General features: G+C 36.1%; 1 protein-coding gene across 1 annotated transcript in view; it reads left to right on the top strand.

The window, feature by feature from the left end:
• COG3 (component of oligomeric golgi complex 3) overlaps positions 1-18,550 on the top strand; it is a 58,168-nt gene that overhangs the window by 6,701 nt on the left and 32,917 nt on the right. Inside the window, exons 2-13 of the mRNA XM_059041863.2 lie at positions 2,228-2,374; positions 4,630-4,691; positions 5,745-5,910; positions 6,698-6,772; positions 7,898-7,990; positions 8,659-8,784; positions 10,057-10,137; positions 13,949-13,992; positions 14,454-14,580; positions 15,171-15,262; positions 16,343-16,482; positions 17,910-18,070. Coding sequence (XP_058897846.1) covers positions 2,228-2,374; positions 4,630-4,691; positions 5,745-5,910; positions 6,698-6,772; positions 7,898-7,990; positions 8,659-8,784; positions 10,057-10,137; positions 13,949-13,992; positions 14,454-14,580; positions 15,171-15,262; positions 16,343-16,482; positions 17,910-18,070 — 1,314 coding nt within the window. The remainder of the gene's footprint in view (positions 1-2,227; positions 2,375-4,629; positions 4,692-5,744; positions 5,911-6,697; positions 6,773-7,897; positions 7,991-8,658; positions 8,785-10,056; positions 10,138-13,948; positions 13,993-14,453; positions 14,581-15,170; positions 15,263-16,342; positions 16,483-17,909; positions 18,071-18,550) is intronic.

The following is an 18,550-nucleotide window of genomic DNA, read 5'->3' as shown; positions in this document are numbered from 1 at the left end:
TTACTGTATAGCACAGGGAACTATATTCAATATCTGTAATAACCTATAATGGAAAAGAATCTGAAAAAGAATATATATATATATACACCTACATATTATATATATATTATATATATAATATAATATATATAATATATAATATATATATTATACACACATATATATAGGTGTATATATATACACACCTACATATATATATGCACACACATATTTCTGAATCACTGCTGAACACAAGAAACTAACACAACATTGTAAATCAAGTATACTTCAATAAAAATAAATAAATTAGAAATAATTTATTATTATAAATTATTACTACTAATAAGTAGGAATGATAATAATAATATGATAAATAGAAGCGGCTCCGGTTGATTGTGTTTATTATTTGGCAGGCATCATGCTAAATACACGTAGCACTGTCTCCATGGAGACAGCTTGTTGTTGGTAACTGGCACGGTTGCGCAGAGCATGGGCAGGTAGGCTTAGCTCAGCTCAGCTTCCTCTGTCCTCAGAACCTCTGGTGGCAGCGCACAGTTGCTGGTGACACGTTAGAGTCAAGATAGAGTCTCATCAGATTTCAGAAACTTAATTCTTCCTGCCCAGCAGTCCTTTTCTATTCAGGGATTGTGTCACCATTCAGGAAGAGTTTATGTTGAACGAGTGATGCCTTAGTAAGACATATGTCTGTACATCCAGGACCATCCTGGCTCCTCTTGAGTCAGACTCATTTGTGGGGAGAAAGCAGATTGAGGACCTTTCTGAGCACTTTTTTTTCTGTCTGCAGCTTCCGAGTGGTCCAAGGAGCCTGTTTTCTTACACCTGTGTTTTCTTCATTTCGTAATGGCCTCATGATACAAATAATGTAATTCCTATTTTACAGAGAAGAAATAGAGATTTAGAAGCGTTCAGTAATTTGCCCATTGTGACGCAGCTCATTCAGTGAGCTGGAGCAGGGTTCAAAGTGGGCTGAGCTCTAATGTGCTTTACCACGCCTGCCCGGAGCCCAGACACAAAGCTCCCTCCCTCCCTCCCTCCCTCCCTTCCTTCCTTCCTCCCTCCCTTCCTCCCTTCTTCCCTCCCACCCTTCTTCTTTCTCTCTCTCCCCCCCTTTCTTCCTTCCTTTCTTTCTTCATTTCTTTCTTTTTCTCTCTCTCTTTTTCTGTCTCTCTCTCTTTCTTTTTGATGTCACGCTGCTCTCAGGATCTTAGTTCCCAGACCAGGGATCGAACCTGGGCCCACAGCAGTGAAAGCACTGACTCCTAACCACTGGACTGCCAGGGAATTCCCTCCCCCCATATTTAAAGGGTTGTATTTCTAAATTCATGATGGTGCGTTTTGCATCTAGCTTATTTTATTTTAGCTTTGAAGAGAAAATACTGTCTTCAGCTGAAATTTCTGTATCTAGAAAAATAGACAGCAGGCAATTTCCTAAGGCCTTGACTAAGGTCTTTTATTGCTGGACCTTAGATGTCATGCCTTAAGGGCAGAAACTGGGATTGAAACGAAACAATTCCACCCTTTTACCTTTCCCAGCATTCACACTCCCTTTCTTTTAAGTCCAAAAACAGCTTGTCTGTATGACCCTAGGTAAATGAACACCTGGAATATCTTCAGTAATGGCAAACTAGACAGTATTGTAGGTCTGTTGGCCTCAAGGTGAGGCTCTTCTGAAGCTGATGGGAAATTCTGAAATTCTTTCTTTTCAGTTGTAATTTCAGAATTTGTCAGCAAGAAGATGTGGGTGAAGTGTGGCAGCAGTGTAGAAATAGTAGAAGGGGATATAGTTGTTGGTAGTTGATTCTTGGGTACGATTTCTTTTCTGTTGGTTCATATTAATGAGATGAGGCTTTCGTGTTGATAATGGAGAGGGCCAGCTACTTTCATTGGCTCCCAGGTTTTGCCTTTGACTGGTACTAGTTCACAAGAGGTTCCAGGAGGAAAAGGTGTGTGGGTTAGTACAGATTCACCACCAGTTTTCAAAAGGTAACTCAAAAACCATACTTTGCAAATGGTTGGGTATTGATGTCATGTTTGTTGAGACCAGCATTCAATATAGAGAGAACCTAGTTATAAGTGTTGGAATTATATGGCACTTGTTAACATCAAATGATTTAACAGAAAACATTTCTTTCTCTTTCAAAACACCTGAGATGGAATACCAATCCTGAGTTAAGTTTAGAGAATTTTCAAGTTATTTGAATATCTCTGTGGCTCTTTTTTCTTCAAGCTCCCAATTGAAGACCTGTGCAGTTTAACATCCCAGTCGCTGCCCATTGCACAGGCTTCAATAGTGCCTGAATCTACAGAAGACATTCTCTTGAAGGGATTCACCTCCTTAGAAATGGAAGAAGAAAGAATTGAAACTGCACAGCAGGTGAATGGCAGCATTATTTCTAAGCATATTTGATTGTTTTAAATGTCTCAAGACAGAGGTCCTAATTAAAAGTTCTGAACATTTGAAACTGTAGTTAAAATAAAGTCTTTCTAGAACATCTTTTTTTTTTTTTTTTTTTTTTGGTGGGGGGGCTGGAGAAAGAAGGATATATTACTTGCACCAAGTAAGGAGAACACCAGTGATCTTTCCCAAAGCTGTGTCTCTTTCTAGAACATTTTTAACTTTGTGTTAGTTGTGGTTATTTCTTAAGTGTTTTAAATGAACCTGTTGCCCAGTCTTATTTGCAGTACAGATAAAAATACGCCATTACAAGTTTGGATAGACTATTATATTTATTAAGGTTTTGATATTTTATGCCCTTTAGACCTCTTCCCAGTACGTGTCTGTGTTAATGTGTCCCCCAACATGCATGTGCGTGGACACATGCACACATGCAGACCCCCCAGCGCATCCCTCACTGCTTGGTGCTAGGTAATTTCTTTCTTAAAAACCTCAATATCCTCTTTAGATGAACGCTTATAGTTATTTTTCTGAAATTTAGCATGTGAAACCTCTTGGTTTTTGCTTATTCCCACCCAACTATAAACTTAAATGTACAATAGTTTCTTCTGCTGCTTCCTCTGTCTCATCTTTCTGTCCTCTTAAGGATCAAAGCTGAGGAAAGACCTACTGTACAGCACAGAGAACTATACTCAATATTTTGTAATGACCTATAAGAGAAAAGAATCTGAAAAAGAACAGATACACACACACACACACACACACACACACAAAACACAAAAACTGAATCACTTTGCCGTGCACCTGAAACTAACACAACACTGTACATCAACCGTACTTCAATTAAAAAAAAAGAAGAATCAAAGCTAAGGCATTTACCAAGTGAAACATAAAGCAAATGTGCTGAGTTGCATAAACACTTAAGTCAGGGGTCCCCAACCCCCGGGCCACGGACCGGTAGTGATCCGTGACCTGTTAGGAACCAGGCTGCACAGCAGCAAGTGAGCAGCGGGCGAGCAAAGCTCCATCTGTATTTACAGCCGCTCCCCATCGCTCGCATTACCGCCTGAGCTCCGCCTCCTGTCAGCATTATGGTGAGTTGTATAATTATTTCATTACATATTACAATGTAATAGAAATAAAGTGCACAGTAAATGTAATGCACTTGAATCATCCCGAAACCATTCCCCCCTGTCCCCCACCGGGTCCATGGAAAAATTGTCTTCCATGAAACCGGGCCCTGGTGCCAAAAAGGTTGGGGACCTCTGCACTAAGTCAAGAGAGGCAGTGCTGCAAAGTGATGAAGAGCTCTGGCTCTTGAGTTAGACCAACCTGGATCTGAAGGTCACCTCTATCACTTACCATCTTTGTGAGCTTAGGCAAATTACTTATCTTCTCAGGTCTCTTGTTTCCTAACGTGTAAAACAAAGATAATTATATACTTATCTCATAGGACTTTTGTGAGAATTAAATTAGATAATGCATGTAAATGCAGTGTGTGCCAAGCACACAATCAGTGTTCAGGAAACGAAAGCCAAGGTACTTGGCAAGAGTAGTATCTTGAGAGCATAAAGCATACCTTTGACTTCGAATCCCACTTGAGAATTCTAGAAGATAATCTTGTACCACGTCTGTGAATTTACTTGGACTATTTGAAAAAAAAAAAGATCTTCTGGATTAAATTTGCACTTGCATATCTCTCTTTAAATTAAAAAAAAGATCTAACACATTGTTATAATTTACGTACAATAAAATGTACTCATTTTAAGTGTACAACATGATGGTAGGACCAGAATTCAAACCCAGGTTTAGCTGATGCAAAAGTTATATTTTTAAACCACTCCTTTATATTATTTCTGAGCTTATATTCTCACAATTATTATTAGATTACATTAATATTTACCCAAAGCCCTGTGTTACCTACTCAAATTTGGCAAACTAGCAGTAGGCATTAGCTTCTTAGGAAGAAATGTTTATTTCTACGTATTATCGTGTTAATACTCTTTCTTATTTAACTCTGAAAATGGCCCATGTTTTTAAGATACTTTGCTTTTCCTGGAATGTAGACACTGACCATGCAATTAAATTATGATCTCCTGGCTTAAAGCTATTAATGTCTGAGCGGCAAACAGTAAGACTTAGTGTCTCCCCTTTTGACTTGCTGTTTGGCATGTAGCCACTTTTCATTTTGTCTCTTTTAGTTTTGTTGACAACATAATACCCTATTTTTCCAGTTTTTCTCATGGTTTGCAAAGCTACAAACTCAGATGGATCAGGATGAAGGAACTAAATATAGGTATGTGGCTCTTATATTTGTTAGCTGTCCTAATTCTTAGATCATCTTAAGCATTTCATTATCTGTGCCTTTAAACAAAATTAAGGTACAAAGAAAACTTGAACAGCAACATTTTCTTTAAGAATAGCTAGAAAGGATGTGGGTCATTCCAACTGGTATTGGAAGTTGTGTGATTTTTTAAAAAGTCACATTGTAATTAATAGGTTAGGAGGGGCAGAGGTTGATTTTAGATAACTCTAGAAAGGCTTGGAATCAAGTGGGGGTTTTGTCAGGAACTCTAAGAGGTATTTGCTGCTTTTCTTTAGAAGGAGAGACCCAAGAGACTTTAGGGATGGCCAACTAGGCTGGGGGTGACCTATGTTGTTTTGTTTGTGTATATTGACGGCATGGGGGAAGTGACTGTACTGTTTCTAGCTGATTTGGGGACCGTGGGTTGAACATTTGTATTCATTTAACGTTAATTAAGTGACTACTATTGCTAGGCATTGTGTTAGGCTCTTTGATGTATGATTCCATTTAATCTTCATAGCAGCTCTATAAGGAAAAGTGTTATTATTCCCATTTTACAAATGAGTAAACTGAGGCCTGGAACTATTAAATACTTGCCTAATGTCATGGAGACTTGGGCAGAGCTGGGACTTGGACTCAGGTCGTCCAATTCCAAGTCCAAAATTCTTTCCATGACATCATACCATCTCTCAAAGGCAGACATGACCTGAAGGATGGACCTACTTGTTCCCTTGGGCTGGGCCTGGTGTTCCAGTCTTTGAAAGTTGAGCCCGTGATTTATTGCCCTACCTGTGAAAAGCCAGTTTATGGCTTTAAGGCTGATTCCTTTTATTGCTCATAGTTTCAGTCATTTTCCTTCTTAAGTACTGAAACAGTTCGTGACATAGTTTTTGCTATATTTCTGAATATAATAAACTTTTTGAATAGGTCAGACTTTCCTTCTGAAATGCAAGCATTTGGGGGAAAACGAGACTTTGTTGTTTATTGTCTATGCTTATTGGGGGAAAATATTATTGCCAATCCCCTTTTGGTTCTGTTTTCTAGACAGATGAGGGATTACTTGTCTGGGTTTCAGGAGCAGTGTGATGCTATATTGAATGATGTCAACAATGCTCTTCAGCATCTGGAATCATTGCAGAAACAGTATCTTTTTGTGTCCAATAAGACAGGAACTCTACATGAAGCCTGTGAACAGCTCCTGAAAGAACAGGTGATTTGGAGTAGGAGAGAGTGTCAGTGACTGATTGTGTTTAATATTTTATTTTTAAATAGATGAATACAATTTAATTCTAATTTCCTTTATTTCTCCAAGTATATTTTGAACACTTCTCTGTATGAAGGCCCTGTGCTAAGTATGCAAATTATTACTTTGACAGCCTGCTTTTAAGCTTATGTCAGCAGGGGCACGGGCAAGCTTTCGTATGTTTTGAGCTGTTAGGTCTCAGTACAGTTTCAGAGTGAAGAGGGTGTATTCACATTTGTGACACTTCCCTTTTTTTTTTTTGGCTGCGCTGTGTGGCTTGCGGGATCTTAGCTCCCGACCAGGGATTGAACCCAGTCCTTGGCACTGAAAGCGCTGAGCCCTAACCACTGGACCATTAGGGAATTCCCTATTGACACTTTTCAAACAAGGCATAGTGATTATACTAATGGTGGGGTTTATGAAAAGATGAACAGATCTAGGTTGCACTTAAACTTGTGACTTAAAGATAGAATATTTAAGTTACTATACTTATCTCAGAATTTTATCTATGTATATTTTATATGTTTTAAAAAAGGTAATCATCTGTTATTTTATAAAAAGATATGTAATTTACTGTAATAATCATTGCTTATTTTAGCCCATGATTGCAGAAATCTTTGGGCATTATTCTGAAATCATATATCTAATATAAACCTGTATGTCTAGTGTAAATCTCTTCAATGTAATTTTGAGACTGGAGTGTTGATTCTTATGTTCTCATAATAATTGATTTTTCTCTTTAAAAAAATTCAAGTCGGAACTTGTTGATTTGGCTGAAAACATCCAACAAAAGCTTTCCTATTTTAATGAATTGGAAACTATTAACACAGTAAGCATTGTTCTTTATTTTTTCTAGAATTAGTGGCTTTATTTTATATTTCCCATTCTGCGTATAATCTTTAACCTTATAAATTGGCTTGAGTGATATTTTAACTTAATAGTTTGCTTGTTGTTAAGATATTCCTATTTGTGAGCGATGGACATACCATTAACAGTTCAGATTTCCAAATATGATTTAAATAATAGTTCTTCTTAAATTGTATTTTTGCTATTAAAATCTCTTTGTTGGTTAACTCTGATAGTATCATATTTGTAAGCTGTGAACGTTATAAGAAGAAATACTCCATTTTAAATCTTGCTGTGGTTGTGCTTCTATGATAGTAATTAAACTATTTCTTAAGCTAATCTCATGTTTAGTTTGAGGAAAAGTGTAGTCCTCCTAACGGATTCTCGGATCCCAAAGAGGTAGCCACAGTAAAGACTTCTGTGTAAATTATACTTCTCTGTGTTCTGGCTCATAAATTAATCATAATAACTGCATATAAATCATGTTATTAAAATTATTAAATTAATCTAAATTATTGTAGTTTACTAAAGAGTTAGAAATAAAACCAGTAGCCAGTTAACAGTGGAATGCAATGGGAAATATAAATCATTGCCAAACTATTTGTATATCAAGATAAGAAATAATTGGGTCATTATACTTATATTTTATATATATTAAATAATTTTATATATTTTAATATTTATCATGTATTCTATTATATTAAATATTAAATATCATGTTTATATTATATATTACCTTATATTAGTACTACTTGTATATGTTTACTTATGTTTTACTTTCAGTATGACTGCTGAACATGATAACTGCTAGTTAATCTTTTAACCTTGAGAAGATCGCCAGTGTTTGAAAGTGGAAAATTTATGTTGTAAAGTGCTAGAAAGTGGGAAATCTAGGTACACGATGTATTATTTTAGTATAACATTGTGCAATGGAGTATAAAGTGTTTGCTAATTCGTGAAGAGCCCCATTAAAGGTCATTAGGAGTAAACTGAATTCAATCCATATTCTTTTAAATTTGTCCTTTCTTTATTGTATTGTTACACGTGGGCTGCATTTGAGTATATTTGGTGACTCATAAAATATAAAATTTTTTTTTTTCCCTTAAAGAAATTGAATTCTCCCACGCTGTCTGTGAATAGTGAAGGATTTATACCAATGCTGGCCAAGTTAGATGACTGTATTACATACATATCATCTCATGTAAGTCATGGTATTTCTGTATGTTTTAAAGAAATCTTAACATCCCTATTATATCATTTCTTATGCAGTAAACTAATTATTTCTTTCTGTAATATACTTGAAGAAAAACTAGAGTAAATTCTTAGTCATTGTCAGTAGTGATGTAAACAGTGCTTTCAGCTGCTGCAGCAACCCCTGGGATAGAAGAAGCAGCTGGCTGGCACAACACTTTCCCATCTAAAAGGACTAGTGAGTTTTAGACTGTTGACTTACTGTTTTGCTAGATACTTCCTTGGAAACAGAAAGTATTACTTGGGGGGGGGGGGGAGATAAAAGGACAAGTCCTTTGGTGTAGTTACCGTCTCTTTCGGACCTCCAAGGATTTATAGCTGTATTTACTTCACCCAACTCCTGTTCTTTTCTTAGTTGGGCCTCACATATTAGCCTTGAAGTCTGTGGGGTACTGAAAATATATTTTGCTAAAAACTGTAAATATTTATTGAGCCCTTGCTTTGTGCCAGGCACAGGGAATTTGGCTATGACCAAGACAGTCATAGTATTTGTCTTCAAGGAGCTTACAATCTACATAAGATCTTTTTTGAACTTTCTATATAGCTTTACATAAAGGACAGGTTGGTTTTCATTAAAAGTTTGCTTCATCTTTGTAAATCTTTCCCTTTCCTTTACAGCCAAATTTTAAAGATTATCCTGTATATTTACTGAAGTTTAAGCAGTGTCTTTCTAAAGCTTTGCACCTCATGAAGACATACACTGTGAACACACTACAGAACCTCACAAGTCAATTATTAAAAAGGGTGAGTTAACTGGTGAGGTGTTGTTTTGTTTTTTTAATTCATTTATTTTCCATAATGTTAGTCTGAGATTAGTACCTAGTAACTCCAATTTTTTTTTTTTTACCTTTTGTTAAATAAATATGTTGCAATTTTATTTAAAATAAGAAAAAATGCCTATATTATATATGTCTGTCACAGTCATATTTTCAAAGAATATATAACAGTGTGAGAAATATTCAGTACTATATGATAAATAATAAAATAAGATTCAAACTATTTCTCACTTAAACTTTTTCTTTTCCTATCTTTTTAAAGAAAATATTAGGGGGAAATACACCAAAATAATAAAAGTGGTTCTGTCTGAGTGGTAGAATTACATATGATAGATAATTTGAATTTCTTTCTTTACAAATGATGGAGAATTTAATTTTCTGTATTTAGCAAATATATTTTTATTGAATGCCTTCTAAATGCTTGGCATTGTACTAAGAACTGTACAATAGTGAAAGGAGCTAACAAGGTCCCTGCCCTCATGGAGCTTATGTTCAGGAGAAATAATCAGTAAAGAAGGAAAAAGACAAATTAATCAATTGCAGATTTTAGTAGATGCTGGGTGGAAAATTAGCATCGTGTTAGGTTAGAAAATAAGAGTGGAGCTAGATCAGATGATCATTGAGCACATATCTCTCCTAAGAAAATAAAACCTTAAAGATAATTTATTTTTTCAGCCTACTTTCTAAAGAATATGGAATATCTTGAGCTTTTAGTTCAAAGCTACTGATTTTTGTATTGCATTTTACCATTCACATTGCTCTTAGCTGACATAACAGACTATATAATTTTTCTATTTTGTAAAATTTTATTTTAGGAAACTAATACCTAATAAGTACTAGTACCTACTACGTGTTAGTGCTTTATAATTGAGCTGTGTGAAACCTTTGTGCATATGTGTTATCACCATTTAATGGATGCACTGAATCTCAGAGAGGTTAAGTAATTTGACCGAAGTCCTACACTCAGAAAGTGACTGAGTGTGAATCTGAGTTCAGTCTTTTTACCACCAAAATTCATGTAACATAGCATAAATTTTAATTATAAAGTAGAGAGAGATGACAGCTCCCCATAATTATTTCTCATTTATAGCAATAATAGTATTTAATCTTTCTCTCTGTAAGCTTTTGGTTGGTGTATAGGCCAAGCAGTAGCCATATGAAATGGTTTGTGTTATATTTTCTGAATAATTATTTGTTCGCTAATTATCTTCCTTCCCTATCCTCCCCCATGTTTCTTTAGGATCCTTCATCTGTACCTAATGCAGACAATGCCTTCACATTATTTTATGTGAAATTTCGAGCTGCTGCCCCCAAAGTCAGAGTAAGTCTATTGACATAAATAAGATAATGCTATGAAATTTATTTAGCCAGCACTTTTGAAATGCTAAGGTATGTTAGGTCCTTTGTTTATACCAGGAAAATGAACCTGAATGAAAGGTAGGCTTTGTCCTTCCACATTATAGCAGTGTATGTTGAGGTGCTTTAAGCCCACAGAGCAGGAAATACCTAGCTCTTCCTGTGATGCTCAGGGAAGGTTTCCAGTTGAAGGTGATACTTGAGCTTAAAAAAACATAGATTTATAGCAGACTTGAGGGGATTGATAAGGATATTTTATACAGAGAGAGCAGCATGTATAGGGAAAGTTGTAGAGACATAAAAGACTTGTATTTTGGGAGGACCTCATTTAAGACTGCAACACAAGACTTTCAGTAGGGTGTGACAGGAAAGAAGAAAGGAAAGATGGCAAAGACCATCTCACAGAGGATGTTGCATATCATGCTAATTCAGGAAAAGTAGACAGCCAGTGCAATATTTTAAATCAGTGTAATCCCAGATACAGCTGACTGGAGCTGGTACATGTATCTTTTTTTTTTATTATTGTGAAGCTACTAGAAAGAGTAGTCTGCTTTTGCTGACTCTGACCTCACTCTCTTCCTTGTTACCCTCTTGAAAGTCAGTGGAAAGGAGTTTTTGTTTTTTGAAATAGGAACTTGGTCTTGTTTAGAGAAGATACAGTGGTTAGTTGATGGTTTGAGGTTTAGATTGTGCCTAATTGGTTGCTTTTGCTTGTTAGTCAAATTAGCAATGGTAAAATTTTGATTAGAAAAGAAATGGTGTAGATAAGAGGGCTCAGTGGTGGGTGAACATAAAATGATTATATAATTATCAGTGGCTTTCCTACATATCATTAGTAACCAATTAGTATATATGATGGGGTTTCATTTATACTAGTGACAGAAAGCATAAAATATTTACCTAGAAATAACCTTAATGGAAATATAAGGATGAAGAAAATAACAAAACTAGAAAGAAAATCATAAAAGTTTGAATAAGTGGTAAACGTATCACAATAGGTTCCTGGTTGGGGAGACTTAATTTTTAAAATGTCAGTTCCTTGGGCTTCCCTGGTGGCGCAATGGTTAAGAATCTGCCTGCCAATGCAGTAGACACGGGTTCGAGCCCTGGTCTGGGAAGATACCACATGCCACGGAGCAACTAAGCCCGTTCGCCACAACTACTGAGCCTGCACTCTAGAGCCCGCAAGCCACAACTGCTGAGCCCGTGTGCCACAACTACTGAAGCCCGTGCACCTAGAGCCCGTGCTCCCAACAAAAGAAGCCACTGCAATGAGAAGCCTGCACACCACAACGAAGAGTAGCCCCTGCTTGCCGCATCCAGAGAAAAGCCTGCGCACAACAACGAAGACAAAACGCAGCCAAAAATAAAATAAATAAAAATAAATAAATTTATTTAAAAAAATGTCAGTTCCTCCTAGTGTAATTTATTGGTTAAGTGTAATTTTAGGAAAAAATTCCAATGGAATTTCTTTTTGGATAATCTTAAAATTCATATGGTATAGTAAATAAGCAAGACTAAGCAAGAAGAATTTGAAAAATACAGTGATACTGACTCAAGAATTTACTGATGGATCATTGGAATGGAAAATTCTATAACTTTATATGTAAAGAAAGTTCTCAAATCTTAGAGGAAGGGCTGGAGTTTTCTGCATTGTTTGGGAAGATTTGCTAAGTATTTGAGGGGGGAAAAGGTAAGCTCTTCACTTTGTAACATTATCAGAATACTTTTTTTTTTTTTTTGGCTGCACCATGTGGTTTGCAGGATCTCAGTTTCCTGACCAGGGATTGAACCCAGGCCCTGGGCAATGAAAGTGTGGAGTCCTAACTGGACCACCAGGGAATTCCCTACCAGAATACATTTTAAGGAGCTAAAGAGTTAAATGCAAAAATGATAAGCAGACCCCCCAAAACAAAAAATCTCTTGGAAAAAAATTACAGCATAAAAGATTAAGAATATAGGGCTTCCCTGGTGGCGCAGTGGTTGAGAGTCCGCCTGCCGATTCAGGGCACACAGGTTCGAGCCCTGGTCCGGGAAGATCCCACATGCCGCAGAGCAGCTAGGCCCATGAGCCATGGCCGCTGAGCCTGCGCGTCCGGAGCCTGTGCTCCGCAACGGGAGAGGCCACGACAGTGAGAGGCCTGCGTACTGGGAAAAAAAACTACAACAAAACAAAAACAAACAAAAGATTAAGAATATAAAAATAAAAATTTCTGAATTTTAAACAGCAAAAGAAAAGGCAGAGATTGGAGAGAATGTTTGCAGCAGATAAGTAAGAAGATAAATTTTTTTTTTTTTTTTTGGCTGTGTTAGGTCTTCATTGCTGTGCTCGGGCTTTCTCTAGTTGCTGCGAGCTGGGGCTACTCTTTGTTGCGGTGCGTGGGCTTCTCATTGCAGTGGCTTCTCTTGTTGCGGAGCACGAGCTCTAAGTGTGTGGGCTTCAGTAGTTGCAGCACGTGGGCTCAGTAGTTGTGGCTCAGGGGCTTCTAGAGCGCAGGCTCAGTAGTTGTGGCACATGGGCTTTGTTGCTACGCGGCATGTGGGATCTTCCTGGACCAGGGATTGAACCCATGTTCCCTGCATTGGCAGGCGGATTCTTAACCACTGCACCCCCAGGGAAGTCCCAATAATTTTAATATATTAAGAGAGCTTACAAGTCAGAAAGATGAATATCTCATATAAAAATGACCAAATTACTCAGAAAATACGAACGGTTAATAAATATGAGTGCATGTGCAGCCTCTAGTGGAGAATACATTCAATTTAAGGTTAGGTGGTGTTTTTTCATCTTAGAAATTGACAAATTAAGGTGTAATGTCAGTGCTTTTGAGAGTTTGGTGAGACAGGTGATACTGCTGATAGGAATGTAATTAATTTCTTTCTCAAAGACATTTTAGCAGAATGGAACAAAAGTCTCAAAAAATATTTATCTCTTCTGACCCAGTGATGGGGGCCCCTGGCTGGGAAGTAGGTATTATTATTATACCAGCTTTACGAGGGAAGAAGTGGAATCTCAGTGATGTGAACCAGCTCTCCTGGGTGCAAACAGCTACTGGGGGTCGGCATTCACTCTAGTTTCCCTCCAGGCTCATGGCTCTTAACCACTGGACTGATATTCTTAGGAAACAACCTAGATGTCTAACAGTAGAAGAATGGTCGACTTAAGAGTACATCTAGGGCTTCCCTGGTGGCGCAGTGGTTAAGAGTCTGCCTGCCAGTGCAGGGGACACAGGTTCAATCCCTGTCCTGGGAAGATCCCACATGCCACGGAGCAACTAAGCCCATGTGCCACAACTACTGAGCCTGTGCTGTAGAGCCTGTGTGTCACAACAGCTGAAGCCTGTGCCCCTAGAGCCCATGCTCCTCAAAAGAGAAACCACCGCAGTGAGAAGCCTGTGCACCTCAACGAAGAGTAGCCCCCGTTCGCCACAACTAGAAGAAAGCCCTTGCGCAGCAACGAGACCCAGCTCAGCCAAAAAGAAATTAAATAAATAAAATTTTTAAAAAAACTTAAAAAAAAGCAGATTGCAAAGTTGAATATGTAGTATAATTCCAGTGTTTAAAAAGAAAAATGTAGTAACTGTGTGCATACAAAAACTGAGAAAATATTCTGAAATACTGTGATTAATTTTTTTGTGTTTTAGGTGATTTTCATGTTTCAACTTTTTTGTAGTCACAGATTTTCTAACATGAGCTTGTATTACTATTAAAATCAGAAAGCAATTGAAAATATAACTAAAACAGATGGAGTTAATGGACTTTTCTTTATTCCACAGACTCTCATTGAACAAATAGAACAGCGATCTGAAAAAATACCTGAGTGAGTACCCACAGGTTCTTCAATTTCCAAATTACCTTCCTTGAAGTGCTATTTTGCCAAGTCTGTTATGTCCCTGATATTTTCTGAGCAATTACCTTGCATGCTATAAAGCTTTTCCTTGTAGCACACAGCTCATTTTGGGGAGCAAGGTCACAGACCTGACTTGGTGAGTTTGTAAGGCATCTTTTTCCCATATAGCAGGACTTCCTTCTCACTTAGGTAGATGTAACATCACTACTCGTGGAAGATAAATCTGCCTTTAAAAGATAAAGGTTATGGTAGTTGATTATGGTTTGTTTTTTCTTTATATACATAAATATTTCTAGTATTTAATGTGGGCAAATGAGCAGTAACCATATAGCTTTGGAGGTTTGGCAACCTATTTTGGGATTTAAGATCGGATTTAATTTACATATCTGAAATCAGAAGTTTATACAGTAATCTCATTTGCTTTCCATCAGATACCAACAACTGCTAAATGACATCCACCAGTGTTACCTTGATCAGCGGGAACTCCTTCTGGGCCCTAGTATTACTTGTACTGTAACAGAGTTAACCAGCCAGAATAACAGAGATCACTGTGCCTTGGTGAGTTTCTGCTTGTTGTGGTTTAATGTTAAACCTTTTGAGCTGTTATGATACCCTAGAAGCTATACTTGGGTAAATAAGTTTTGGTCCCCATATCAACAAACTTACAGAATGTTTCTTTCTGATATGAAAATTCTAGTTTAGTAATTAGCATTCAATTTGGCAAAATATTATCATTTTGATTGATTTTTTTGAAGTATGAAGATTCACAAATTAGTATTGTGTTTTGAAAGATGAAGTTTCAAAGTTTCTGGATTTATGTAGACAAATTAATCTTAGCTTTTGCTGCAGAAGTGCTTTTTTGTTTAGTGTGATTTAAATTCAGATTATAGAAAAATACATAAAGATTATTTTTTTAAATACTTTTCAACTCGAAGAGTAATTTTCATTGTCAAAAGCTTAGAAAGCATAGAGAAGAAAATAAAAATCGTCGATAGTTCCACTGTGCAGAGAACCATTTTCTGTTCTTCAGGGAGTTGTTTTATGAATTATATATGCATAGTCTCTTTGTAAATAAAATGTTGGCTTTATTTCCTAAACGCTGGAGTTGTTGTCTCTAACTATAGATGGTGTGTGTTTGTTTCCCGCAGATTCGCAGTGGCTGTGCCTTTATGGTTCACGTATGCCAGGATGAGCACCAACTTTATAACGAATTTTTTACAAAACCAACATCAAAATTAGAGTAGGTGGTACACGGAATCTAACTCTTGTTTTTAAGATTTAATTCACTAATGGCTGTGATGGCTTATTGTATTATAGGAGTATTCTAAAGTTAACTGTGGAGAGTTTTAACTTTTGTGGGTATGTGAACAGAATATTGTTGGATGGGACAGTGGTTATTTATTTTGAAATAAATGTGCAGCTTAAAGGCCAAGATGCTTTTATATTGTTTATAATATAATTATGGAGACAATAAGTTATGATAGTAAGACTCCTGTATAGGGAACTTTTGTGGTATCTAGATCCCTTTATCTACACTAAGTGTAATAATTCCTTCTATTTAAAAAATTCTATGATTCTAATGAAGGACACTTAGAAACGTAGATACTGTTTAAAATCTTTTTCCTTATTTTTCTCAAACTGTCTTTCAAACCCACTGTCAGTCACTTTTGGGTTCTTCATATTGGTGATTTTGACTGTTAAAAAATTCCAAGATTATGACTCTTGTAAAGGGGAAGAGACAAATATATCTTACGGTTTTGATGAAATACTATATATAGAAGAGTACTGTTGACAATATGAAGAATATAGACAGCCTAATGTTTTTCTTTTCAAATGTTTAAAATTGTCAAATACTTGGTGTATGTCTAGAATATTTTGAGTTTTGTTTATCTAAGTCTGTAAGTATTCCAGAGTTTTGAACCTATCTTTCCTGGGGAGAATGTCACCATTTGATTCATAGTGATGTAGGTTATAAAAGGAAAATTAAGTCTACTGAAATATTTTTTATTGTTTTTGAAAGGACATATACAAAATTACTGCTAACATAAGTAGAAGTTGTAATAAATTGACATTCGGCTGGGGCCAGCTAATTGTTGAGGATTGCTTATTAATTTCTGAGCTTGATTATTGATTCTAGCAAAAACAGTTCACAGAATTACTTTCAGCCTTTCACTTCTCATTATATAATGTTCCCACATACTATTTTCCAGTAGATTTTTATTTATTTTTTTGGCTGGAAGCAATCAAGGGTGACTTTTAAACTATTAGGAAATACTGAAAGGATTACTGCTGATAACCATATTTTCTGCTTTCATTTTAGTGAACTTTTGGAGAAATTGTGTGTGTCATTGTATGATGTCTTCAGGCCATTGATCATTCACGTTATTCACTTAGAGACGTTATCGGAACTTTGTGGGATTCTTAAAAATGAGGTGCTTGAAGATCATGTACAGAATAATGGTAAATAAGTAGAAATCATTTCAAAGGTCTTTTAAGTTATATCTATGGCTCAATGCATTTGAAAAAGATTAATACCTCCCCCCCCATCCCTATATAAACAATATTTTAAAAACTTGGGTTGATGCCTTGTCTCTTTTTGATTCAAGATGCGCCTTATTCTGTGACTAAATAATAATGGGGTAAGAATTTTTAAATCTGGGCAAAATTAGTAATAAAATAATTATAGTTACTATTCTTTCTGGCATCTGAAATCCATAGAGAACTGACCATCAGTTTGGGGTTGGGTATTTCTAGTACACTGTTACCAGAGTACATAAAGTAATTGACTGTATTGCATAGTCTTAATTTAAAAAACAGAAATTGTTTTAGCATACATACATAGTAATAATTCATCTGTTTTGAAATTACAAATAAAGAAAAGCAATTATCTGGAGTAGCTCTACTTTATTCATCTAATACATGCTTTAACAATTGGTTTGATTGTCATAAAAAACATGATTTTCCTAGTGATACTTAGGTACCTTTAAAAAATACCCTTCAGGTAATCATTTTACTGGCAGAAATTATTGTCCTTACTTTGACTTTCCTTAAGAGACACTATAGGTTTGTTACTCTTCCAGAGTTTCTTATTTCATTGCATTTAGTTCATTCTAAGATGTATATTTTCTCCCATTTTAATGCTTGTGAATTAAAGATGATTTTAAAAATTAATGTAAATATTTATATGAGTGTGTAATGCCTCCAACTCCGCAGCCCCTGGAAAGCTGATACTGAATCACTGGTATGTCTTAACATTGATGGCATCTTAGAAATGAAGAAATTCTATACAAACGCATATCTCATTTTATTTATTTATTTGGACGCACTGCGCAGCTTGTGGGATCTTAGTTCCCCAACCAGGGATTGAACTCGGGCCCTCGGCAGTGAAAGTGTGGAGTCCTAACCATTGGACCGCTGAGGAATTCCATCATTTTATATTTTTATTCATTTTTCTTTGTGAGAATGTTAACAAGTTATTTAACGTCTGTGGGACTCTATATGTAAAATGGGGGTGATAACCTAATTAATGAGCTGCTTCAGCTATCTCTCAGGATTGGTATGAAGCTATATGAGATACCTTTTAAAAAACACAAAGCACTTTAACAATAAGATTATTATTCATATTAATAATGGAAATTATTTCACAGAGTCCCAGGAAGAAGATGTAAGGGCAAATTTATTTTCCAATTTTAAATTTGAGGAAATTGGAAGACATTTATTAAATTTTTCTAAGGTCATCAAGTCATACCAAGATAGAATACAACCAGTCCCTGAAGCAAGAGTGGTTTATACTATTACTAGACAACTTTGTAATATTTTTGCTTGTTTAAAGAAAGAATTTTTTAAATCTGAAGGAATGGGTGATTGACCTGTTTTTTTTTAATCAGCTGAACAGTTGGGGGCATTTGCAGCTGGAGTAAAGCAGATGTTGGAAGATGTGCAGGAGCGACTTGTTTACCGAACCCACATCTACATTCAGACAGACATCACAGGCTATAAACCAGCTCCTGGAGATCTAGCGTATCCCGATAAGTTAGTAATGATGGAGGTAGGGTCTTATTATTTGATTTTTCCCCTACCCCACACAACTTTTGGATATTTTATACTGGTGAAAATAGGATTTTTCTTTTTAATTCTCATTCAGGATGCAAAAATCATGATAAACTTGCCATGAAATCATAGGAAATAAAAAATTTTAAAAACTGAACAGAAATAATTCGTTAGATTGTCCTTCCTTCAAGTTGTATTTTATAACATTCTATTCGGTTTTCTGTCCTTTTCCAGGAAGTGTGTCTTCTCAGTTTTTAAATAGAATTAGTGCTTTCTGTGATTTCTCTTTTTTTTGGTAAGTGGCATAGAAGAGGATTAATGACATATAAGCCACCAGAGTTGATGGTCACATAACCATGTGTCGCCTTTTCTCATTAAAAACTCTGGTGGTTGTCTCCTCAAAATTACACAGTGCTGGTGTCCAGTTTATGGTTTGAAGACTTAGGTATATCTCAGTAATCTTTCAGTTACATATGTA

This window comes from Kogia breviceps, chromosome 16 (assembly GCF_026419965.1).
Source record: "Kogia breviceps isolate mKogBre1 chromosome 16, mKogBre1 haplotype 1, whole genome shotgun sequence".
Lineage (NCBI taxonomy): Eukaryota > Metazoa > Chordata > Mammalia > Artiodactyla > Physeteridae > Kogia > Kogia breviceps.
The sequence above is the reverse complement of the archived record's forward strand: the minus strand, read 5'-3'. Positions and strand labels throughout refer to the sequence as shown.